This window comes from Haliotis rufescens, unplaced genomic scaffold (assembly GCF_023055435.1).
Source record: "Haliotis rufescens isolate VD_foot unplaced genomic scaffold, xgHalRufe1.0.p SCAF_81, whole genome shotgun sequence".
NCBI lineage: Eukaryota > Metazoa > Mollusca > Gastropoda > Lepetellida > Haliotidae > Haliotis > Haliotis rufescens.
The window spans coordinates 1,298,488-1,325,308 of NW_025964374.1; the positions used below are offsets into that span (position 1 = coordinate 1,298,488).

The 26,821-nt window shown below is 41.3% G+C and overlaps 1 protein-coding gene across 1 annotated transcript; it reads left to right on the forward strand.

Annotated features, from left to right (window-relative positions):
• Positions 1–571: 571 nt before the first annotated feature.
• On the forward strand, positions 572–25,914 carry LOC124142040 (kinesin-like protein KIF11-A). Its single transcript, XM_046510286.2, has 24 exons — positions 572–697; positions 2,133–2,360; positions 3,004–3,145; positions 4,834–4,953; positions 5,539–5,663; positions 6,121–6,211; positions 6,750–6,816; positions 7,173–7,251; positions 7,963–8,059; positions 9,036–9,220; positions 9,949–10,036; positions 10,673–10,882; positions 11,219–11,426; positions 11,820–11,992; positions 12,237–12,365; positions 13,201–13,446; positions 15,084–15,145; positions 15,536–15,635; positions 16,356–16,439; positions 17,398–17,493; positions 18,031–18,253; positions 19,115–19,293; positions 22,482–22,580; positions 23,024–25,914. The coding sequence occupies exons 1-24, from the start codon at positions 633–635 to the stop codon at positions 23,171–23,173; spliced, it is 3,246 nt and encodes a 1,081-aa protein (XP_046366242.2). The 5' UTR covers positions 572–632; the 3' UTR covers positions 23,174–25,914.
• The last annotated feature ends 907 nt before the right edge of the window (positions 25,915–26,821 follow it).

Consider the following 26,821-nt stretch of genomic DNA (forward strand, 5'->3'; position numbering starts at 1 on the left):
TTCCCTTTGTCACTGAAACATCATGATCAATATTTTGACATTCAAATGGCATCGCCCTTCCCCAAAAACAGTGTAGGCCCATGTGTATTTTATCTTGGCTAGACTCCCTCAACCCATATTTTTAACCTTCTCATTTTACGACGGTGTCATGGCATGTACATAAAGCACCAAACTTTTTTGTGTGCTTTATTTCGTTGCAATGCAAATCATAATTGTGAATTGTGAAACTTAAAAGAGATTTTACGTGAGCTTTGATAAATATCACCCCTAATAATTTATTGCCCCACAATGTTTTTCGTGCTATCATCTGTAATTGATTGTTGTTAGCTTCGTTCTATGAAGAACATTGTTTGAGTATAAAAAGAATATTTTGAGACAAAAACGTTTCAGTCGATAAACATGAAGTTGAAAGTTAAGAAGACTGGGTTACTGTCTGTACGCAACAACAGTATTCTGCCAGTTTACGTGCGGAACTTAGAGTTACTCCCCTTTGATATTTTGAAAATGTGACCAATCACATGCAAGCTTTCATGGGCGGTTTGGTAAATGTTGACTCATCTGATTGGCTGCTTCGAAAAAGTCACAAAATTCGAACAAGCAGGTAGCTCCAAAGAAAACAAACCACCGGCAAAATGCCTCTTTACAAGAAACCCGAAAAGGAAAAGAATCAAAATATTCAAGTTGCTGTTCGATGTCGGTATGTAAGATTTAAAATTTAATTGAAGCATTCGATCGTTAACTTTTAGGCTGTTTTTTTCTGACATATCAATGATGAGCCGATGAGATGACAAAAGATCTTGGAACTGCTAAAACCATTTCCTTGGACTTCCTATTTGAACAGTATCGCTCTGTCTGTGCTATTGGGGACTCTTACACGTGAGGTAAAGGGGGCAGAAAGTGTGGATTTGTTTTTTAACATGTCGAGTATGCAAGTCGGTGGTAAAATGTCTTTCCGATGAATCTGGTAACGATTTGGCCAGGCATAAATTATACCGTCTATGATGTTATGTGATAATTCGTTTCAGAAATATTGTTCCTCCACCAGCGTTAGTAACAAACAATTTAAGTCGACTAGTCCTTACACAAACATAGCAAAACCATTAAAAAAAGAGCAAATTTCTACTAGTACTTATGATGCCTAATATTGGGCAGTTTGTCAAGGACCCTAGGACGGGTGCCAATTTCCAAAGCTGTTCACTTTTCTCTATCAGCTCTATATGAAGCGCCTATTGCACGATGTATTGCATGATGTATAGGATGCCAAAGCACAGGTTACATGCATATCCTGGGCTAAAGAATATAAATAGTCGCATAAACTTGATTTAGGTTTTTTGGTAGTCCAAGTTGTCACTGAAACAGTCTTGTTCGAATATTTACATATTAGGTTAACCTTATTAACTCCTATCATTTATTAATAGATTCCTACAATTATTTCCTTCTAAGAATGATAATGATGCTAACCTCAAACTGTGTGCCTTTTTAAAATCTCTAAATCTAAATAGAAGTTAGAACTTGGAGTGCGAATTGTTATAATGTTAGATGGGAACCATACTGAAGTGACAGACACCATGTACACTTAAGACTAATGTCATTGAAAAAAATGTTTTAACTCTTATCAGACAATTTAGGTAGAATTGCGGGTGACAGTGTTTCATGTACATACAGAGTAAATTGCTGTGCCCATCTGCTAATGTGCTGATTTTTCAATTACCTGTATTAAAGGATTTACACGACAAATATGCGTCCATAATGCACAGTTTTAGAGAATGGTCACAGAAAAAAATATACTGTGTCCCGAAGGATGCACAATAATATTCATTGTACCTACAGCGCATTAAACGCTGGGCTGTTATGGGTGTCTTGTTATTTCATCCATCAATTTTGACCACTGTCCACATGATCATTGATTCATTCCAGGCTCTGAAGTAATTATGTAGACCTAAATGTAATCTACACTACACCATTTCCTGACTTACATTATGCTCATATTACCTGCAAGGACCCTTAAAATTAATTACCGGTACTACTTTTGTAGGTCAAGGTAAACCCTGCTTTTTAATCATTTATGACAACTTACACTAACATTCATTACCTCAACAGAAGCTGAAAGCATGACTTTTATCCTGTTTCAGACCAATCAATGGGATAGAGAAGAAGCAGGGGTCGTATGCAGTAGTGGATACAAATGGAGATAAGAAAGAAGTGACAGTCAAAGAAAGACTAGGAGTGAGCACCCACACAAAGACCTTCACCTTCGACCATGTGTTCCCCCCACACTGCAAGCAGCTGGATGTCTACCATAGCATTGTCACGCCCATCATTGACGAGGTCCTCCTGGGATACAACTGTACAGTCTTTGCGTCAGTATATCTTTGTATCATTCGAAGATTTGCTACGATTGTATACTGGATATTATAAAGATATATCAATATATCTGATCTTTATCTCTGAAACGATTCCTCTCTGCGGCGATATATGACGGCACCTCCATAGAACAGCTGCTTCTGGTGAATCCTGAAAATTTGACCAGCCAATCCATATCATAGGTGACCGCTCTGTGGGCTAGTGGAGTGCGGAAGATCCAGCGTTTGATCCCCGGCTGCGTCATACCAAAAGACGTTAAAAATGGTGTTTGTTGTTACCCAGTCTGGCACTCGGCATTAACATGATTAAGGGACTAAAACAAGGTCTGGTGGGCTCGGAGTCAGTATACTGTGTCTGAGTGGGGTATTCGTGTTAAACTGTGGCATGGTATCTCAGTGTGCCAGCACTATAAATCGGCATCAGTCCGGACTCTTACAAACAGCGACACACACACATGCATGCACATCGCTGTATAAGTGTTATGATCTTGGACATCACGTTAAAACCCATTTCACCTCACCTCATATCATAGGTCTAACTTAACAGTGCTCAATACATTGGTGAATTGTGACAACCCAACATCTAGACTATCATCAGTGTCTGAAAATATCAGCTTATCAAAATGCATCTTATTTGCAGATATGGCCAGACAGGCACAGGTAAGACCTTTACGATGGAAGGTGACCGCAGCGAGGACCCGACCATCTCCTGGGAGGACGACCCTCTGGCTGGAGTCATCCCCAGAACCATGTATCATATATTTGAGAAGCTGCAGAATCAGGTAGGCAATTCCCAGGGGGGAGTCCGCTGAAGCATCTTAGCTTGTCATGAGAGACCACCAAATGGACCGTGTGGTCAGGCTTGGTTGATTGCCTGTCCTCATACCCCGACGACGTGGATCGCTGCTCACAATATCCATCATTGGAATGTCTATTCCCGACTTGATTATTTACAAGCCGCTGTCACGTAGCTGGAACATTGCTGAGTGTGACGTTAAACAACAAAGAAACAGGTTCGGTGTTATGGGGGCACGGTATACTGTTTGTGTGTTGAGCTGGAGTGTCGGCACCATAAATGTGAGATTTCACCTTCACTTTATATAATATCCATACAGTTGTATGCTTGACTCTCGATGATTTTGATTTTGAGACTGTATTGGCAAACATGCTCATACACATAAAAATCACTGTGATACTGATACAAATCAAACAGATTCAACAACAAAATCAATAAGTTCAAATTGTGAAGCATTTATATCTCCTGGCATATGATGCGATGGTATATAGTCATCATCTGCTCTGTCCGTATGTCCATATTTTGTTTCCGGAGCTTAACTTGAAACTTGTGAACGATTTTTCATCCTAACTTGGTACATGTGTTAGCCAGGGGCTGCGTTGGTGTCTTTTGCAATTGTAGGGTCAGGGGGATTTGTCATCTTATGGTAGGGTCAGGGGGATTTGTCATCTTATGGTAGGGTCAGGGGGATTTGTCATCTTATGGTAGGGTCAGGGGGATTTGTCATCTTATGGTAGGGTCGGGGGGATTTGTCATCTTATGGTAGGGTCGGTGGGATTTGTCATCTTATGGTAGGGTCGGGGGGATTTGTCATCTTATGGTAGGGTCAGGGGGATTTGTCATCTTATGGTAGGGTCAGGGGGATTTGTCATCTTATGGTAGGGTCGGGGGGATTTGTCATCTTATGGTAGGGTCGGGGGGATTTGTCATCTTATGGTAGGGTCGGGGGGATTTGTCATCTTATGGTAGGGTCAGGGGGATTTGTCATCTTATGGTAGGGTCGGGGGATTTGTCATCTTATGGTGACTCTTGTTCTGTTTGTAAACCTAAATGACTCCAGAGCTCCAGATAAGCTTTTGGTGTTGTGGGTATTTTACGCATGCATTTTAAAATCATTGGGTATCAGTAATTCTATCTGGGTATTCAAATTTCTGTTACCCACTAGTTTTTACACATGTGGGTATTTAAATGTTTAAGTAAAATATTTAAAAACACTATTCATCTAGTCCCTGCAAACTGGTGTCTTGTGGGTTCGAGAGCTTTGTAGGACTCAAAAATACCACGATACTTCCACAAGAAAGTGTGATGGCAAATGATCATGATGTAACTATCATCGTGGAGTTTGACAGGGTTGACGGAATGCCCGTTTATAATTTCAAAATAAGTTTCTGATTTGCGAATCGAATACGCAGGGTTACTTCACAATATTTTGATGATATGCACAAGTTTTATTTTTGTAGCGTATCTGTAATGTTCGTTGCATATTTGATACGCTTGGATTTTATTTTACTGCGTATTTCTGCATTTCTGATGCGTATTTTACGCAGATACGCAGCTTATCTGGAGCTCTGGACTCCATGCAATATCCCTATTTTCCAGGACTTGTCACGATATGGCTGAAATATTGCCGATGTGACGTTAAATACTAACTCACTCACTCATGCTATTTTCCAGGAAGTTGAATTCTCAGTGCGAGTGTCCTTCCTAGAGCTGTACAATGAGGAGCTGTTTGACCTGTTGGGATCCTCTGAGGATCCACTGCGGCTCCGCATCTACGAGGACAGCACAAAAAAGGTATGCTTACATAGATGCCTTTTATGAATATGCATCAATTTGATACCCAATTGCTTTTGTGAAATTCTGCATCAGTGATGCTGTACATGTACATATCGTGTACTTGGAGACATTTGAGGTCCAGTATGTGTTTAAACTGTCCACTGAAATCACTGACCTTAAACTGACCATATGATATATATATAAGGGCTGCAACGACTCATCAGTAGTTTAATATGCAAGGTGTCATCAATAAGTAGGTATAGACAATACTTGAAGTTGAATCGTCAGTTTGTGAGATTTTGATATGCTATAAATAGAACAGGAACTGATGGAGTTACCTCCCCGAATGAGGGATGTGGAATAGCGCCACCTGTAAGCATGGGAGAACATCAGGATGTGGTGATAATTCTGGATGCTGCATTTAAGTCTTCAGTTTGGAATAATTTAGGTTTGAAATTAGTCCTCAAACTGAAATAAAGTTGTGAAATGTATGAAGCACAAGATATCAGGAGATACTCGGCTCTAATGTATATGATTATGATGTATATGATTGATTATGATTTATGATAAGTTGTCATGCTTATTGTTACTTGTTGTACCCAGGGTTCTGTGATTATCTCTGGCCTAGAGGATGTGGTTGTCCGCAGCAAGGATGAGGTATATGCCATCTTGGAGCGTGGAGCCCGCCGGCGCCAGACTGCCGCAACACTGATGAATGCTACATCCAGGTAAGTAGTGGTGTTTCATCACATTCCTGATTAGAAATGGCCACCCATGCTTGTTGTAAGAGGCGACCAAATGGATCGGTGGACGGGCTCTATTAAATGGTTGATTGCATGTCACCGTACTCCGATGGTATGGATTGTTGCTCACAATATCAATCACTGGAATGTCTGGTCCAGACTTGATTATTTACAGACTGCTGTCTTTTAAGTGGAATATTGTTGAGTGTGGTGTATCCACATTTCATCTCAAGAAGGATGACAAGTCGTAATCTGTCTGGACATGCATCTTGTGTGTTTCCTATGATCAGTCACTTACAGTTGTTTTGTAGGAGAAATTTCTCTTTGACAGGCTTTACCATTGTCAAGATTGTTTGATAGAATTAGGTCATATTTGTTCTTGTATAAAAATTGTCTCCTTAATTGGTTGTAATACAAGGTGTATCTGACATGTTCTGTCTAGTCGCTCCCACTCGGTTTTCTCTGTGACGATCCACATCAAGGAGAACACAGTAGACGGGGAAGAACTTCTCAAGACCGGGAAGCTGTACCTGGTAAGTAAATTTTGTTAATGTCATTGTAGGCAACAGTTTGGGGGCAGGAATACTATGACAGATCATCCCACATCGGTACTGCTGCAATTAAATAAGCATTCTTGACCATTGTCAAAGTACTTGACCACCATATTCCCTTCTCACACTGTGACAGTATGAGGTGATGCGTAAACCACCTCAATTATCACCTGAATCATGTCTCGATAAACTTGAGTCCAGTCTGAATTACACAGCTCTCAAAATAGACATCAAGTCAAATTACTTTTGTTCTTTTGGGGTTGGAGCAAGTAGCAATATCACAAGTCTTCTATTCAACTTTTATGCGCTGTTGCAAATACACGTGGAGTCTCATGACTGAAGGACTACCACCTCTTAGTTCTCAGGAATACCTCTTTTCCAGTTAAAAGTGAAACACTGATGATAAAAGGATAATCGGCTGCTGATGTTTCTGCAAGGGTTGTAGCATTGTGTTAGAGAGATTGGGGTCTTCCATGTCTTGTTGCAATGGTTCTGAAGAACATTACACACTCTGTGCCAGGTTGACTTAGCAGGAAGTGAGAACATTGGCCGATCGGGAGCAGTTGACAAGCGTGCTCGTGAAGCGGGTAAGTAATCATTACACTTCTTATTAAGACTTTAAATATCTTTTTTCTGCCTGCAAATGCAATCTTTAAGTTGCAGAAGCCCATTTCTGCTGTCCCTCGCCGCAATATTGCTGGAACATTGCCAAAAAGCAGTGTGAAACCATACTCACTCACTCACTCACTCTTTACGTTGCAAAAAGTACCCAATATTGAAGCCTTGAGAACTGGTTCAAAATTATAGCCTTCTAATGCTACCAGACAACAAGGACTGCCATCACTGGATTTTTCAATGGTCCTCAATTTAGTAGGGAATTTTGAAGGCTGTAGAGATGTGAAAAGTGTCTCCAGCTTGTAATGTTCTTCCTTCTGTTTGGTAGGTAACATCAACCAGAGTCTGCTGACGCTAGGACGTGTCATCACCGCACTGGTGGAACATGCACCTCATGTACCCTACAGGTAGGTACTGCACGATCAACCATCTGGCTGCCTGGTCCAGGTGTAGATAACTCTGACATTGCAATTACATTAAAATCTGATCTTTTACTCTGATCCATTACCTCTCTGCGTGAAGATCTGAAGACACCTGTATCGGTTGAGGTCAGACAAACCTTAAGTGAACTATGGCCGCCCAATCTTAATAAAGGGTTCTTGACCCTATCAGATGTCAGCTTTCTAAAATGATTCAGATTTATTTCTTTAGTGAATAAAACTGCCATGGAACATTAAGATGCCCGCAACTGTAAACCCTTTTGATTGCAGATGCCATGGTGTTCAGAATGACAGGCTGCATGAAATATCCACAACAATATAATAGCTCTTATGTTTTTTGCATTCGGAACTCCCTGATTACATGTGATCTGATTTTAGTGAGAATGAAAGTCCTAGTCAGTTCACTATGGCTTATAAGTTATATTGAATAATTAATCAGTATTCCATTCCTGGGAGAAATGTTAGTTTAGTTGGCTAGTCATGTAGTTTGTAGCCTCCTGTCCAAAAGAAAAACTATATGTCATATGAGCTTTACAGTATAACTTCTTTTCAACAGGAAAAGTATGCACTGAATATTTAGTTAAAAACTGCGAGAAGTAAATCTTAATGAATATTTGTATATCAGTGTGTTTGAAATTTAGTATAGCCCACTTTGTAATTATGAGTTTTTATTTGCAGAGAGAGTAAGCTGACCCGTCTCCTACAAGACTCTCTAGGAGGTCGCACCAAGACGTCCATCATTGCCACCATCTCCCCCGCCTCCTGTAACCTGGAGGTACGCAGTGGTGCTAGTTAAAGTATCATAACATGTAACTTCACAAGATGGCCAATGAAAAGATTGCCACATTCATATCTGTTAAACCTGATTTGATACTTGAAGATTAGCTCCATGGGGATTCCATTTGAGAATTGGTCTCAAGCTACCTTTGGTTGTCATGTGAGGTCACCAAATGGATAGGATCCGTGAAGATCCAGGGTAGAATAGGTCTTCAGCAACCCATGTTTTGCCTAAAAGGCAACTGTGCTAGTCATCAGTGGCGACTAACTGAAACTCGCTGACTTGTTTCATGCATGTCATGCATGTCATCGTATCCCAATTGATTTGATTGATGCTCATGATGTCAATCACTGGATTGTCTGGTCCAGACTCAATTATTTACAGACCGCCGTCATATAGCTGGAATATTGCTGAGTATGGCTTTAAATAACAAACAAACAAATGGACAGGGTGTCAGACTCGTCTTTGTTGATAGCGTGTCATCATACCTTGTTGCGTGAACTGATGCTCATAATATCGACCACTGGGCTGTCTGGTCCAGGCTGAATTAATTGTTGGCTGTCATCATCAAAGAGGAAAGGATCCTAAAATGTTCACCTCCAGTGTTATTTTATGAAGCAGGGTTTAATCACACAAAATAGAACTGTATTCATGATAAGGGTTTCTGTATGCAGGTTTTCAAACTAGGACTGAAGCTCATCCCATTGACCATATGTTTGTCTGGGCAAAGATTGATTACACTTGGTTGATTCATTGCCAGGACCGGAGTGGTCGGGTAGCCTAGTGGTTAAAAGCGTTCGCTCATCACGCTGAAGACCCAGGTTCGATTCCCAACATAGGTACAATGTGTAAAGCCCATTTCTGGTGTCCCCCACCGTGATATTGCTGGAATATTGCTAAAAGCGGCGTTAAACCATACTCACTTACTTTTATCAGGACCTAGTTATTTAGTGTGATTTGTGTTCTATTGCAGGAAACATTGAGTACCCTGGACTATGCTCATCGTGCCAAGAACATCACCAACAGACCGGAGGTCAACCAGAAACTGACCAAGAAGGCTCTCCTCAAGGAGTATAACGAGGAGATCGAGCGTCTGCGTCGGGATCTCCAGGCAGTCCGAGAGAAGAACGGAATCTACCTGGCCGAAGAAAACTATGTGTGAGTTTGAGGTTGAGGAATGTTATACAGACCTGTTGATGAAGCTGTAACAGTTAAACAAGCACTCACTGTCAGAATACAGGGTTCATACGGGCTTCAAAAGGTCTTGAATTTTAAGGTCCCTCTTGAAAAGATTTTTAGTGTCAAGCCTTGAATTTGTTCAGAGTGACATAGATTTGTGGGTCAAACACCATGAAAAATTCATGACAGACTATAATATTCATTGGTTGTGAAAATAAATCCTGTTGGAAAATTTGTGATATTCATACTGCATTTTAGAACTGCTATAGACATGATAGAGTATGCTGGGTTTAAAAAGATATTGACCGACTCAGGCTAGTAATGCAACTTTAAAAACCTTGAAAATTGACAGTTGAAAGCATTGAAAAGGCCTTGAATGTTAGTGTTCCATATCTCTATGAACCTTGGAATGTTATCAGTGACCTTCAAATTCCATTCTGATTCCGAGGTCCGTTCCACAAAGCCATGATAGTGCTAAGGTGATCGTAACTCGCATACTTTTAATAGACTTACAACTGTCTTTGTGAAATGAGACCCTGTTGTCTCGAAATCTGTATGTTCAACAATAGCACTATCATCATGCTCCAGTCATTAGAATCAATTTGATAAAGAAAGTTTCGACATGATGTTATGATGAACATTGGTTTGATATTTTTCTTTTTGAAATCTGTTTCTTTGTGCTTCATGGCTAAGTATGTGTATTTCAGTGCTATGCAGAACAAAATCAGTCAGCAGGAAGACGCTATCCAGGAGTTTGAAGAGAAAATCACAGCTCTCACAGAGGAGATGACGACGGTATGTACAGGCTTAGGCTATATATTATGACAATAGTCACTTTGTGTTGCGCTTTTCCATGCTGGATATCATGCTCGAAGCACACTGTTATCACCCCAGTCAATAGATTAGTGCTTGAATTTCATTCTCAGCTCAGAGTATGCAACCCATGCTGCCAATGATGTGCTAGAAGGTTAATGGTCATATTACCATCTCATCCTACCGGGTACCCATTCACTGCTGTTTTAACAGGTGTATTTCAAACCAAGGCAATTGCCTAAGGAGACACCTCATGTCACATGTATTTCAGTGTGGGGCCTGACCGAAGCCCAAGAAACTTGACCCTGTCAACTGTTGCAAGCCAGTTACGGTTGTGTGTAGCCTAGTGGTTAAGCATTTGTTGTCGGCCGTCCGCCATTTGTTAACCTTGGCCAGGCTCATTAAATATTGACCATTGTGACAATGCTGGAATATTATATATAATAAGTGGGAGTAGAACATATTCACTCAAGCAATAGTGCATACATTTGGATGTAATTGTGTTTAAGAAGAGATAAGTATAATTGTTTATGAAAAATTAGGGTAAATGTACAACAAAATCATAATCTTTTTGTTAGATCAACAGTATCATTAAAGACTTCATATAAATGAATGTAGTTGTCGGAGCTGTTCACGGACACGAAGAAGGAGTTGGAGGAGACATCGGAGCAGCTGACTGTGACAACCAAGAACCTGGAGGAGACGACAACAACACTGCAGGAGACGCAGGTGACCCTGAAACACACGACGCAGGACCGTGACGAGCAGCAGTTCCTGGTGGGAGAGCACGTGAAGACAGAAGACAATCTGTACACTGAGGCCACACAGGTAGGCCTGATTGAAGTGGGGGCTGTCAGGTGGAGAGAGCGGTGGTGGTGGTGGGGGGGGATTATAATCACTGTCAAATATTTGGAGTGGTACAGGTTGAAATTTGATGATGTGTTAAATTTTTAAATGTCTGCTGAAAGCATGAAGTTGATTGATGACTTTCTAACAAAATCATTAATGAGAAACTGTTAAACTTTCTGACTTGTTACCTCATTAATTCCATAGGCACCAAGTATATTTTGGGTTTTGCCTAAGCTCAGGTGCAATTTTACTTTTAGCAGAATGTAACCATGGTAACCCATGTCACACTGAAGTCTGATGTTTGTGCATATTCAGCTGCTGACCACGGCCGAGTCGTCGACGTCCGACGTGAGCGGTCTACATGCCAAGCTGGACAGGAAGCGGGCAGTGGAAGCCCACAACGAGGAGAGTCAGCTGACCTTCCAGGATCGGTTCTGTAACGACATCAGCAACATGCGCAACTCTGTAAACACCTTCCTCTCCCAGCAGGACTCCTTCAAGGCCAGGGCACTCAGCAACATAGGTGTGTACAGGACAGTCACCTAGTCACCTACACAGTGTTAGGTTTCCTTCTTGTTGTGACCCGTGTTGACCTGGGATAGAATGTGTTCCTTGCACACCATTGCTTGTCGTAAGAGGCACCTAAATTGAGAACCTTTGGGGATTCCGGGTTAGAACTGGTCTCTAGCAACCTGTGCTGGTTGTAAGAGGCAAGTTAATAGTTTGGGTGGTCGGTGACTTTGTTGAAAGCGTGTCATCTTACCCCATTGGTGTGGATTGTTGCTCACTGTCTGGTCCAAACTTAATTATTTACCCGCGTTTACCAATTTTGTAAGCAGCATGTCACCATTACCCATTTTTTTTTTTATGCAATGGCTGACTTTATTATCAAAAAGCTTCAATAATTTCTTTCCAGAAACGATGTTGAGCCGAGGCAAATCCCAGGCAGACAGTTTGACGTCCCAAATGACCGGTCTGGTGTCCCTACTGGGTACACATGTGAAGACAGTCGACGCCCATACTCAGCAGGGTCACGAGGACAGCCTCAGTACCCTCTCCCACATCCAGGAGGCAGTACAGTCCTCCAAGGTAGGTCTTCAGTTTATCGGTCATTGGTTTATGATTAAGGCACACGTGTCACTGAAATGCTTTTTGAACGAAAGTGTGTAAGACATTTTCTCCATACTTACCAATAATGTGAGAGAGGCAAATATCATACAAGAATCAGAATGCAAGAGATGTCACAGATATTTATTCATATATTTTCTATAATTATGGTGATGACTTTGATAATGTTTCTGGTTGAGCTCACCCGCCCTCTTTCTCCTGGCAGACAGCAGAGGTGTCAGCTCTGGGTTCTCTGGCGCAGACTGTGGTTGTGTCCTCACTCACCGAGCTGCAGAACGACATGAAACAACTCAGCTCATCTCTCAGCTCACTGGCCGAGTTTGTGCAGCAACAGGTCAGTGTCGCCCGCTTTTCTTATACATTGCACCACTATTAATAAAATCTTCAATATGCGGAAGAGTGTAACAATGTTATGGGTTAGTTTGCAGTTAAGGTGAATCTAAGCGAGTTCAAGGCTTTTCTGTCAACACTGTTAAGGATAAAGTAAACTATGGTCAGACCTTAGATACATTTTTTATGTTAAAACCTAATGCAGTTTGTTACTCTTTCAAGTCAGTGTTCAAAAAAGGCAAGGGTGGATCCACCATTTTTAAAAGGGAAGGGTTCAAAATATCAAAATCCTCTCTCAGATAATTTTACTGCCTAATTTTACTCTGTCTGTCTGTCTGTCTGTCTGGATCCCCATCTCTGGATCCGCCTGTGATAGGTGACTGTGGTATACAGGGTTAGAAATTGGCACTAGTCCTGTAGTCCTTGCCAAACTGCCCAATAGTAAAGGTATCTGAAGGACTAGTAGACATTTTCCATTTTTAAAGGTTTTGCTATATGTTATCATTATAAGGGCTAGTGGACTGAAACGGTTAGTTTCTACCGCTGGGTATATGTAGACTATTAATGCAAGCATTCGATCCGATCTGTTTTCGAGAGGGGTCCTGAGGTCTTTTAGGTTTTAATACTTCTACCGACTCCCTCAGTTGTTTTATCAAAGTATTTTATCAAACTTTTATGACAGGATCCTTTGACTTTTATGTTTACCTGATTTTGAAACAGTGCAATAAGAACCATAGTATTTGAGATTATATTGTTTTCTTACAATATATTCCACTTTTTGTGCTTCTTATTTCCAAATATTGTACTGTTTTTTTATTTACTGTAAACTGTTCTTACAGCGAGAGAGTCAGGCTGAGCTGATCAAGGCTCACACACAGAAGCTCCACACAGACCTGAGTGCCATCACAGACACTGTGAGGAGTTATGAGAAGAGCCAGCAAGAGAAGATTGTGGCACTCCAAACACAATCTCACCATAATGTGGCCTCTCACGACACTCTACAGCATGACATAGAGAAGAAACTGAAGGAGCTGACTGACCTCATACACAACAAGCACACACACGTTGCCCAGTACAACACACAGGTAGGACCAGTAGTTATATGTGACTGACCTGTGGTTATATGTGACTGACCTGACACACAACAAATACCCATGGTTCTTGAAATGTGGTCTTGCTTGTCAGGTCAACACTCAGTGTTCTTCGATGTGGTCTTGCTTGTCAGGTCAACACAACGGGTTCTCGACGAGGTCTTGCTTTTCAGGTCAACACCCATGGTTTTTGAAATGTGGTCTTGCTTGTCAGGTCAACACACAAGGTTCTCAACATGGTCTTGCTTGTCAGGTCAACATCCTAGGTTCTCGATGTGGTCTTGCTTCTCAGGTCAACACAACGGGTTCTCGATGAGGTCTTGCTTGTCAGGTCAACACCCATGGTTTTTGAAATATGGTCTTGCTTGTCAGGTCAACACACAGGGTTCTCGATGTGGTCAACATCCTAGGTTCTCGACATGGTCAACACCCTAGGTTCTCGACATGGTCTTGTCAGGTCAACACTCAGGGTTTTCAATGTAGTCTTGCTTGTCAGGTCAACACTCAGGGTTTTCAATGTAGTCTTGCTTGTCAGGTCAACACTCAGGGTTCTCGACATGGTCTTGTCAGGTCAACACCCTAGGTTCTCGACATGGTCAACACCCTAGGTTCTCGACATGGTCAACACCCTAGGTTCTCGACATGGTCTTGTCTGGTCAACACCCTAGGTTCTCGACATGGTCAACACCCTAGGTTCTTGACATGGTCTTGTCAGGTCAACACCCTAGGTTCTCAACATGGTCTTGTCAGGTCAACACCCTAGGTTCTCGACATGGTCAACACCCTAGGTTCTCGACATGGTCTTGTCAGGTCAACACCCTAGGTTCTCGACATGGTCTTGTCATGTCAACACCCTAGGTTCTCGACATGGTCTTGTCATGTCAACACCCTAGGTTCTCGACATGGTCAACACCCTAGGTTCTCGACATGGTCTTGTCAGGTCAACACCCTAGGTTCTCGACATGGTCTTGTCATGTCAACACCCTAGGTTCTCGACATGGTCTTGTCAGGTCAACACCCTAGGTTCTCGACATGGTCTTGTCATGTCAACACCCTAGGTTCTCGACATGGTCTTGTCAGGTCAACACCCTAGGTTCTCGACATGGTCAACACCCTAGGTTCTCGACATGGTCTTGTCATGTCAACACCCTAGGTTCTCAACATGGTCTTGTCAGGTCAACACCCTAGGTTCTTGACATGGTCAACACCCTAGGTTCTCGACATGGTCAACACCCTGGGTTCTCGACATGGTCTTGTCAGGTCAACACCCTAGGTTCTCAACATGGTCTTGTCAGGTCAACACCCTAGGTTCTCGACATGGTCTTGTTTAGTCAACACCCAGAGTTCTAGACATGTGGTCTTACTTTGATAGGTCTGGTATTGTTGAACTGGTGTAAGAGCTGTGTGCTGCATAGCTGCCGGGCTCGCTGAAATGTACTGATCTGCCATGGCCACAAATCTGTAAGACTGAAGAACTTCAACAGTTTTATCTGGGGCTAGTAAGACTTGAGTTATTTTAATGAGTGCTACTATGCCTCTTACTTGAAGGCTTATTAAATACTTTTCAAGATTTTGTTGATGAAGCAGGGTCTAAAGTCAAAGTGTATTGTAATATTGTTTATCATCCGCAGGTGACAGAGGCGTTGGGATGCAGACAGGAAGATGTGACTGAGTTGTCCACCAGTGTACAGAGGTAGGTCCATGTTGACACTTGACATGGCTGCCTTACCCACACATCTATAATGCTGTTATATAGTGTTTTTTTCAGATGCCTTGCCCCCATTCCACAATGCCATCTTAGTGTTAAATGATCATAACTCCCATTCCTTAACATAGACTTATGACAAAAATACTTATGCTAAGATAGCATTGTGGAACGGGGCCTGGTCAGACATGACGACAATATACATTTGAAAGATCCCTCTTTGGTTTGGGGCATTGATATTTAACACTGTAAACAATGGCCCAACTACAAATGGCAAATGTCACTTTGCACAGCTGAGGTGTATTAGAGTTGTCTCCCTTGTTCTGCCTAGTGGCTCTTTTGTCTGTGTGTTATATTTAATGCATGTGTGTGTTGCAGTGCTGTAGATGGGGCCACCACAGCCTCCTCCGCCAGTGCAGACAATCTACAGAGTCAGCTGCTCAGCTGTGAGAAGTCAACATGGGAACAGATTGACAAGGTCAGCCTACACAATTTGAAAATCAACATTTGTACACCCCACTACGCCTTGTTACAGAGATGACAACGATTACAATTGGGGGGAATTATTATGATAGTTTGAACCAAATTCGCCAGGCTGAAGAAGATTGTATGACAAATTTTGTAAAAAAATCATCCCCTTGTAATTGAAACTAGTTATTGACCATGCTGCAATCATTTTCTCTCTCTCCCCCCCCCCCCCTTGGAGATACCAGGTTGCAGTTGGTCCTCAGCAAGAGTGTTGTAAGAGGCGACGTAATGGAGATTGGGTCGACTTGTTTGGCAATATGGAATCGATGCTCATGATATCAATCACTGGGTTCTCTTGTCCAGACACAATTATTTTTACAGACAACTGTCATATAGCTGAAATATTGCAAGGCACACACACACACACACAAAATTACTGCTGTGATTTCTGACAGGCCTTTGTGATATAGTTGCTAACTGTCATATATACATTAATGTTCCTGCTAAAGGAATGTCATAAAGACTCATTCTGTATAACAAGCCCTGCACAACCTATTTATTGTTTCTTTTATTTGGACACTGGACTACAAAAATATTATGCCATTCATTATATTGATATTGTCAATTGGCTGAAACTTGGGAGCTTTAACTTGAATAATGGCTGTGACAAGTTTTCATGTCCTCACCGTTAAATGTCTCACTGGTGCAACTGACTTCATGCTGTTTGCAGATGTGTTCTAACCTAGAAGAAAATGAAAAGAAAGCCGAGAAACTACAGACAGATATTACAGACAACCTGAAGCAGAGATGTCAGGTCAGTCCAGTCTTAGAGACATTAGATTTTTAGACTAGGAAACCTTCCTCAGGGTTTGTAGCTAGTCCTGCTTGAATGAGAGAAAAATGTTTACTATAGTTACAATTCTATCAGTTGTATTCTACTCCAGTTTGCTGCAAAACTGAAGCATTCAGAACTGGTTCAGAATTATAGCCATCAAATGCTGCTAGTTAACGAGGACGACCATCGTTAGGTTTTTACTTGTCCTCAGCACAGTTTAGTAGTCTCAGCCCAGCAGACTAGCACGAATTTCGAAGGCTGTTAGTTACTGTGTTATAACATGTGGACATGGTGGTTAGGGTTGTTTGCAGTCCTACTCAAATAGTATTTAACTTGCTCATAGATTGGTCTTTTTCGATTGTGAATGATTCAATATAACTATCCGTAGAAAAATAAGTCTCTGCATTCTATGGTAGTGCCAAATCCACACTTTAGGTATTTACCTCAGTTTCTAACTTTTCACTTTTGCTGTGAGGATAATTGCTGTAAGCATGGTAAGGCATAACTCATATGTGGCCTGTTTGATTTTGAATTGAAATATATTTCATTGATATACACCACTGTCAAATCTGAAATATAACAAGAAAATAGTCTCTGCTTCATTATGTATTACAGCTGATCGATACAAGCATCGTTGCTATCCATCTTATTTGAAGCCGGGCGGTCGGGTAACCTAGTGGTTAAAGCGTTCGCTCGTCACGCCGAAGACCCGGGTTCGATTCCCGACATGGGTACAATGTGTGAAGCCCATTTCTGGTGTCCCCCGCCGTGGTATTGCTGGAATATTGCTAAAAGCGGCGTTAAACCATACTCACTCATCTTGTTTGTAGCTTTATAAGTGGATAGAAGCCAAACAAAACAAGGAAGGAAATTAAACAAAAGATTTCTATAGTGCGGCTATAAAACAAGGGATTACATTGTTTGCTGTTGCGTTTAGGCCTGGGAAAACCACAGCGGTGAGACAACTGCAACGCTAGACAAGCACAGAACAACACAGCAGGAGAACCTGAAACAACATCTCAACAACACACAGGTAAGGCGTCACCACAGGGTGCAGACCCCGTGAAGATCTGGGTTAAAATTGGTCCTCAGCAACCCATGCTTGTTGCAAGGGGCCACGAACGGGATTGGGTGCCAGACTCGCTTACTTGCATGTCATCGTATCCCAGGTGTGTAGATCGATGCTCATGATGTCAAACACTGGATTGTCTGGTCCAGACACGATGATGTACAGACTGTGATATAGCTGGAATATTGCTGAGTGGCGTTAAAGAACAAAGAAACAAACAGGGTCCATCAAATATTAAATATAACAGTGATAGCTGTGATAAGCTGTTTTCATCACTTGATAGATTTGGCAGGGAAATCTTTTTTTTAGCACTAGCCCAACATAGCTCCAGATAAGCTTTTGGTGTTGTGGGTGTTTTACCCATGCATTTTAAAATCATTGGGTATCAGCTAATCAGGCTGTTTAGTTTTTCCTGTAAGTAATCACTATTTGGGTTGGCTGACCTTCAGGGTTAATTTCTATACCAGCACGGAAATGCTGACTGCCATGTATCTGTTTCAGTCCCTGGCTGCAGCAGTGACGGAGGTGACAAGTCGGGTGTCTACATGTGTCGGGGAGAATCTAGAGAGAGAAGTGTCCGAGCTAGGTCAGCAGAGGACGTGTGTGGACGAGCAACACACAGGGACGACGACGTTCAGTCAGACCCACACGGATGAGCTGCAGGCCAGGCTGGGTGATGTGAACAAGTTCCTCGCGGAGGAGATCCACAAAGACATTCCTACAGGTGAGTGCTTCCCTGTTGCTCCCAGCAACGTATGCTGGTCGTGAGAGGCGACTTTAATGGATCATATGGTCAAGCTTTGTGACTTGGATGATTGTCTGTCGAAGAAGAAGCTGTTGTCAATACTATGTCGTAAGAGGCAACTAACGGGATCGAGTGTTCAGGCTCGCTGACTTGGTTGATGCATGTCATCGTATCCCAATTGTGTGGAGCAATGCTCATGATGTCAATCACTGGATTGTCTGGTCCAGACTGGATTATTAACAGACCGCCGTCATATAGCTGGAAAATTGCTGGGTGCGGCATTAAACAATAAACAAACAAATGTTTTCAATAATTGAAATTATGTACAGGTATTGGATTGAATACACTAATATTGATATTGAAAGAAATGAACTTGGCAGGTGTTGCCCCATATGATGGTATCAGCATGATCAGTAAACATTATGTGAAAATTCAAGACCGTTTAATAGCTTGTGCTTGATGACTGTTATAACATAGCAATATGATTCATTTGACATGTTAACAGCTATATGACAATATAATTTATGTTCCTGTAAATACATGAGGGAATTATTTCAGTCTTCCTGTTGACCGGTAATTGCCAGTAATTTACTGGTAAAATAGGCCATGTACCAGTAAAATTTACCCTTATTGGTCCAAAATATTGAACGAACCGGCATTTTTAAGTGGTGCTGAAATAACTGAATGGAAACACGTTTTGAATGGTCTTAGTACGTATTAACATTTCCTCAAATGCATGTCTGACGGAGTTGCCTCCCTTGAATTAGTTTGCTTGACACTTCCATCACCATTGTGTGAAGAGCCACTCACTTTGACGACATCGTGTTATTTTTCCCTCAGGTCAAACCCCCCAGAGGCGAGACTTCAGCTACCCCCGGGCCCTTAGTAAGACTGACCCCCATGATGCCTTGCTCAAAGAGTTCCGAGACAATCAACAACCTGACCCCCTCGCGGTCAGTCTGTCCGATGCCCTTGCAGCAGCCGAGGATGACAAGATGATCAGCTCACCAGAACCTGAGGTAGGTCATCAGCGGCGTGGACTCTTGTCTTGACGTCATGATGTCAAAGATTTACAGATATTACTATGTCAATCAAATCAGAGGTGTTACTCCCACTTGATATTTCTTTCTGTTGACCGCCTCCTTGTTCCAGTGGGTAGACCATCTGTCTGGTTAGTGGTATATCGATGGTTCAGTCCCTAGCCGTATCATACAGAAAGAAGTTACAAGATACTACTTGCTGTTACCCTGTCTGGCGCTTGGCATTAAGGGGATTAAAACAAGGACTCAGACGACTTTGTCTCAGTGGGATATCCATGTCACTCTGCGGCATGGTATCTCAGTGGGATACGTCAATAAAACTGCCTTTAATCTGGAAGTGAAGAGCCGGGGTGGAATAGGTCTTCAGCAACCCATGCTTGCCATAAAAGGTGATTATGCTTGTCGTAAAAGGCGACTAACGGGATCGGGTGGTCAGGCTCGCTGACTTGACGCATGTTATCGATCCCAATTGCGTGGATTGATGATCAGGACATCGATCACTGGATTGTCTGGTCCAGACTCGATTATGTACAGACTGCCGTCATATAGCTGGAATATTGCTGAGTGCGGTGTTAAACAACAAACCAACCAACCAACCGGATTAGTACAAGCAGACGCATGCATGTCACTATATAAGTGCAATAATCTTGAACGCGATGTTAAACCTCACCTCACCTCACCTCACCTCACCTCACCTCACCTCACCTCACCTCACCTCACCTCACTCTATCAAGATCTGACAGACACATTATCAGGTGAACTATCTAAGATACCATGTAGTGTGGAGGCTTGTTAATATCCTCGGACAACAAGCATTCTGAGCCTAATTTCACTCGAATGTCAATACCCGAATAGAGAGAAATAATGGCTGTACTGCTGTAAATCTTGAAATTAACGCGAGTGTGAATTCAATGCGAAAATTGTGAGTGGTCTTTGCTCGCACAATTAAACATCGCATTTATATCAACAATAAGACATTTTGGATAACTGGAATACCAACTTAGACATACGCTGAAAACAAACAACTATGTATTCCACATCACTGTTTATTGAACAGCACTTGTAACAAGTATATAAACAATGTCATTCAAACACTAATTACATCCTGTGAATTGTCACTGCTGGGGTCAAGACAAGCGTTCTACTCGCTTAGGTCATCACTGATCACACCTGCAAGGCCAGGCAGACGCCACCCACGCAACCCGGTGTCTTTGTTCTTTGCGACTGCGTCAAAGGCCGACACAAGCCAGCGCGCATGTTTTGTTTTAGCAGAACTACTCTACTCAGCTCTAATAAGCGGTGCTATTTGTAAACCAGACAGAGGACATTTTCTTAAGATATAAATCCACTGATGCTTGAGAGGGCAGGGGGGGGGGGGGGTGTCGCATGCATTTTGTGTCGCATTTTGGGCTAGGGGCCAGCGGTCGCAATTTTTTGGAGACGCATTTATTTCACGATTTGCAGTATGTTTAGAATACTTTACACCTGTCGTTTCTGATCACCATTGCATCTGGACCAAAAATGTTGAACAATCCGGAGAACATTTCATGGTTTTCTTTTGATAAAACCCAAATTTCCAAGAAAGCTAATATCTGATTGTCTCTGAAATCCATGCATTCTTCATTTTGACTGGGTGGGTCAAGTTCACTTAGTGTTCACTATCCACCAGATGCTGCCTCACTTGAGGCCATGAGCGACAAGTTAATCTTCTACTCCATTATTGTCATGAGCCTGAATTAACATCACATTTGTGATTTGTCAGTGTCGGGTGTGTTTGTGACCTGCTCACAGACTCACACATTGATATTGCACATAAATATCATTAGGGCCAGCTAAAAAGATCGATAATCGAAATTATCGACGATGGGGAGAAATATTATTGATATGGTTATTGATATTGAATTGTTGTCATCATGGTCATCGATAATAACTTACATAAACTATTGTGATTAAATAAAGTTCCGATTCCCTGAAACAGACTTGTTATTGTCAATTGTCGAAGAGAGAAAGCAACTGTTTTTGTTATACATGTATCTCAAATGTTCACAAAGATATCCAGGCATATACAGTCAAGTCTCGTTTATCCGACACTCGTTAATCCGACAATCGGCTTTATCCAACACAAATGATGGGAATCGATTAAATCAGTGCTGTTTAGACCCGTTAATCCGACAGTCTCGCACTCCGACTCCAACACACCTAAATTGCAACGATTTGCTGAAATCACTCATTAATCAGTCTCGTTAATCCGACACGGTGATCAGCGTACTCCATGGTCATCTGCCCGCGAGTACATAGCCCTGTGTTTTGATGCGAGACGAGTCAGCGAGTAGCTGCATATTTAAACGGCTGCAGAGATAAACTTTGTGTTTTGTGTTAAACTTTAGAGGTTGCATGATTAGAAAACATATTCCGCGAACAATGTAACACAACAATATGAATATTTCCTTTTTCCTTTTTTTATTACAACATGTTTGAATCGTTATCTATCGTGTAGTTGTCCAATTTTCGATCACGAACGTTGATAATACCTAATTTCGTTTATCCGTCATACTCGTTAATCCGACATAATCATATGCAACCAACAGTGTCGGATTAACGGGACTTGACTGTATGTCTCACTGCTCACCAGTGGAGTGAAATATGTTGATTTCTTTTGGGACTTTCTTTCACATTTGCTTAAAGTTACTTCTCCGATATTTATCGGTAATTGATCGTTATTTAGCGATTATCGATCTGTATAATCTAGACATGAGAATTTACCTCAGATTCCCGGAATTCTGGGAATTTTTTCCTCTTAGAATGATGTAAATTGCACATATTTTAATCCTTGCTTTTAAAATTTTCATGTGGGGGGCATGACTACAAACCCCCCTAGATTGGCAATGTTCCTCCAAAAACAAATTATGCTGTTCTCATGTCTGTATAATCTATATCGATAGCCAGCCCTAAATATTGCCTTATTACTTCACTTTGAAAAAAACTGTGGTGTTTTTGGGGGCAAGAAAAAAACATTTTTCATCAAAAACTTTTTATTAGACTCTGAATAGAGATATAGAAATGATTATATCACTATTTCACTGATTTGTTTGAAAAGGAGCATCTTTGGTCATTTGGATCCATGTTACCTGTGTGAATGTGTTGTGAAATAAGCACCTGTCTTTCAGGATGTGAAGGACATATCTGACAGCCTGAGTGATGCCGGCAGCGACCTCTCCACCAACTCCAACACATCCGGCATCTCCACGCTCAGTGACAAGAGTCGGGTATGTAGACATGAGGCTGCTATGTGGAGAACTTGCAGGACAGTGTTTTATACTAGCATGTTGGTTGAGATGTTCACTTACACGTTATGAAATTACTGCCATATTACAGGCAGCAAATCTGATATTTCACGAGTCTGTGGATTATTATGGCTTAAAAAAATATAATATTTGGCCTTGGAATATACAAGGATTTTTTTGTTTTGTTTTTAAATGAAAATAAAAACGAAACATGCGGCGAACTTTAGGATGATCACAAAATCACAAATTTATATGAACTTACTGTTTGGTAAGTGGAAGGCTATTTAGTGACCTTTGTCCTTAAAATGTCTTCATTATATTTATTTTTTTGATTGAACTTTCTTTTTCTAAACACACTTGTTTTTTAAGTTGAAATATTAAAACAATTTATGACCCATAATGTTCACAATACATTATCTTTCTAGGTTTCGAACAAAGAAAACAAGCAGCGAATGAAGCCACCGAGCTCGTCCAGAGTGAAGAAGAACATCACAACACGGACCCCCAACAAAACCCTCACCCCCCAGAACAAGACCAAGCTACCCCTGAGGCAGGGCAACACTCCCACCTCATAAACACAAACATCTTCTGTCGTCTCATTGTTTAAGAACGTTTATGCATCTTCTAGCTATCTTTACATGCGATTCAAGTCTTATCAAGTCTTATCAGCAAGTGATGTGCACATGGTGGAGTTATGACCCTGAACTACAGCATACACCCCACCAGGGACAACATTGGTCAGACCGTGAAGGTTTCTGTTTTCAAGCCTCATTTGACATGACTGCACAAAATGTTGAAACACGATGACATCCACAGTCACAAAACTCTTGGCCTAAGATTGCATCCACATCAAAAGAACTTTGAATCTTTCCTGATGTCTTTTCTGAGGTATTCTGTTAAGATTGTGATGCCAGGGCCCAACTGCACAAAGCGATCTTAGCGCTACGATTATCACAATTCCTATACTTTAACATAGAATTACGACAGTCCTAGAGTTACGATTGCTTTGTGAAACAGGGCCCCGGGTTCCATTCTTAAAAGTGGTCTTAGCGCTACGATTATCACAATTCCTATACTTTAACATAGAATAACGACAATTATAGAGTTACGATTGCTTTGTGAAACAGGGCCCCGTTCCATTCTTAAAAGTGGTCTTAGCGCTACGATTATCACAATTCCTATACTTTAACATAGAATTACGACAATCATAGAGTTACGATTGCTTTGTGAAACAGGGCCCCGGGTTCCATTCCTAAAAGTGGTCTTAGCGCTACTACTATCACAATTCCTATACTTTAACATAGAATTACGACAATCATAGAGTTACGATTGCTTTGTGAAACAGGGCCCCGGGTTCCATTCCTAAAAGTGGTCTTAGAGCTACGACTATCACAATTCCTATACTTTAACATAGAATTACGACAATCATAGAGTTACGATTGCTTTGTGAAACAGGGCCCTGGGTTCCATTCCTAAAAGCGGTCTTAGCGCAGCATCAATCAAAACTCTCATACCTTAACATAGTCTTACGATAGTCATACCGCTAAGATCGCTATGTGGAATGGACACAGGACTACTTTGTCATCAATACATCCCTGCTGGTACACACTATTTTCCTCCTCCACATGGAGCAAGGAAGTGTATACAAGCCTGTGAAGTATTAGCTATGCTTTGTCCAATACCTATCGTGTCCCCCGCCGTGATATTGCTGGAATATTGCTAAAAGCGGCGTAAAACCATACTCACTCACTCACTCACTCCAATACCTATCTGTTCAACTCCTGTCTTCCTATCCCTTCCTACTTCAGCTCTATTACTCTGTATCATATTGTATAAAGCATATCGTGCATGCATTGCCATTATTTATATGTCTCCTATAAGGTCCTGTAAATATCACCATTGCTCATCGTAGTCGGCTGGAAGCAGGGTTAGTTAAGACCTGGGTGCCGTTGTACAAAACAGCCTTAGCCCTACGACTGTCGTAAGTGGTTAAGGTATGGGAGTTACGATCACCTTAGTGCTAAGATCGCCTTGTACAATGGCACCCTGTTCCAGTTCTTTATTAATCTGTTGATGCATGTAATAGATAATTATGAAAATGTATTAAAATAAAGGAGACAGCTTGAACTGGTTGTCTTGAATATGGCCATACTTAAGTTTCATGCCGACCTTGTGTCAACTTGGTGTGCAGATGTAGGTCAAATTCCGTCGATGGATTTACTGGTCATCAAATATTATCCATTTTGTTTACTATATTTTAGATGTAAGCTCAGTTTACTCTTTTAATTCAATTTATTTGTATTAAGACATTTTTATTATAAGCTTGTTTTTTTATGCTATCATGTAGAATTTTAAGTAAATGTGATTTGTGTCTCTATTCTTAACTTTTGGCTAATTGCATGATCAATGTAAAGTCAAAGTGATTAATTTGTATGGGAGTGTTGAATGGGAAATGTACATAAACAACATGAAATGGTTAAGTCAGAGACCAGTTAGGCTGAAAAAAATTAAAGAATTGGTTCTCAGGCAATGGCTTTTAAAAATATTGTGCGAGCGGGCAGTGTTTTTTTGTTGTTCAAACTAGAATGTTACCAAATTTTGTTTACAATAATTTTGGCGAATTTTGTTGTTCCTAAGCATTGAAGTATTTCACTGCTGGGGTTGTGTGTTCTTCGAGACGCAGAATATTTAAAGATTTATTATTATTCTTAAAATGGAAATAAAAACAAAAAGTGATGATGCAGGCGATGCCTGGGAACCAAGACTATTTATTTTTAACCTAAGGTACTTAATTTAAACGTAAGGCTGAAACTAAAGGATAAAAGCAGCAGCGTTTGATCCTATCTATACTGTCTGGGTTTGAGCCTAACAGACAAGAGTTGTGTCCCTTGATTGACACACCATGATAGAGACTTGTTCTGACATGCTTACATATTTAGTGGAGCAGGTGATCTAAATATAGACGGACTGCTGCATCAGAGTAGCAGATTACCAAACAATGTGTCCATGTTTGTATAAAACCAAATGTGTGTATTAAAATGACCTTGCCAAAGAACATGATTCATCAAAAGGTGATGACCTTGATAATGATGGCACAACATTAATATTGAAATTATCTCTAGGACACATCAAGCCAGGCTCGGTCGGTCTCGTTGTGATACGCTGCATAAATGCTGGAAGCATTTACGGTACTCATATTGTTAATTTATCACACTAAGGAATAGTATAAAGCTGACCTGAGATCATTTTCAGTAATGTCATGTCAAAATGAACTAATTTGTTATGATGAATCTTATTAAACAACATATATATTCTATTTGTTTTTCTTGTTTATTGCCTGTTATAATGCTTTTGAGAGCACCAGAGATATGGTGGAGGTGATTAATACGGTTCTATTTCAGCGAAACTGTTTCAGCATCTTTTAAGAGATTGCAAAATGCCTACAAGTGGATAGGCCAAATTGGCAGTTGTTTGAAAGGTGGCTCTGTTTAAACAATGGGAATTATATGAATGGTATTTATTGTTACTAGAGAATTCAGAAATTGAAAGACTGAGCATGATAAGTTATTTTAAGTGATATTGCTGTGATATTGCTAAAAGCACTCACTAAAACAGAGACATGGCATCACATTTGCTGTGAAGGTAGATGTCATTGCCCTGTTGGTATTGAGACATGTTTTTGTAATTATAAAGTAAAGTATGGTTTTAATGTCCAGTTTCTAACAAGACTGCTACATGGAGCCTGACAGCAGTGTGAAAGGTACAATTCATACACCAGAACCTAGTGGTTAAAGCCTCCACACCTCGGGGAAGACCCCTCTGGTTCCTCACATGGGTACAATGTGTGAAGCCCATTTGTGGTGTCCCCCCACGTGATCTCGCTAGGATATTGCTAAAAGCTGTGACCGCCTCTGTGGTCTAGTGGTAGAGCGTCCGCCCGGAGAGCGGAAGGTCCGGGGTTTCGATCCCCGGCCGCGTCATACCAAAATACGTTTAAAGATGGTATTTGTTGTTACCCTGTCTGGCGCTCGGCATTAAGGGGCTAAAACAAGGACTGGTCGGCTCGGAGTCAGTATACTGTGTCTGAGTGGGGTATTCATGTTAAACTGCGTCATGGTATCTCAGTGAGCTAGCACTATAAATCGGCATCAGTCCGGACCTGTACAAGCAGCCATACACACACATACACGTGCATGCACGCGACGTTAAACCCAATTTCACCT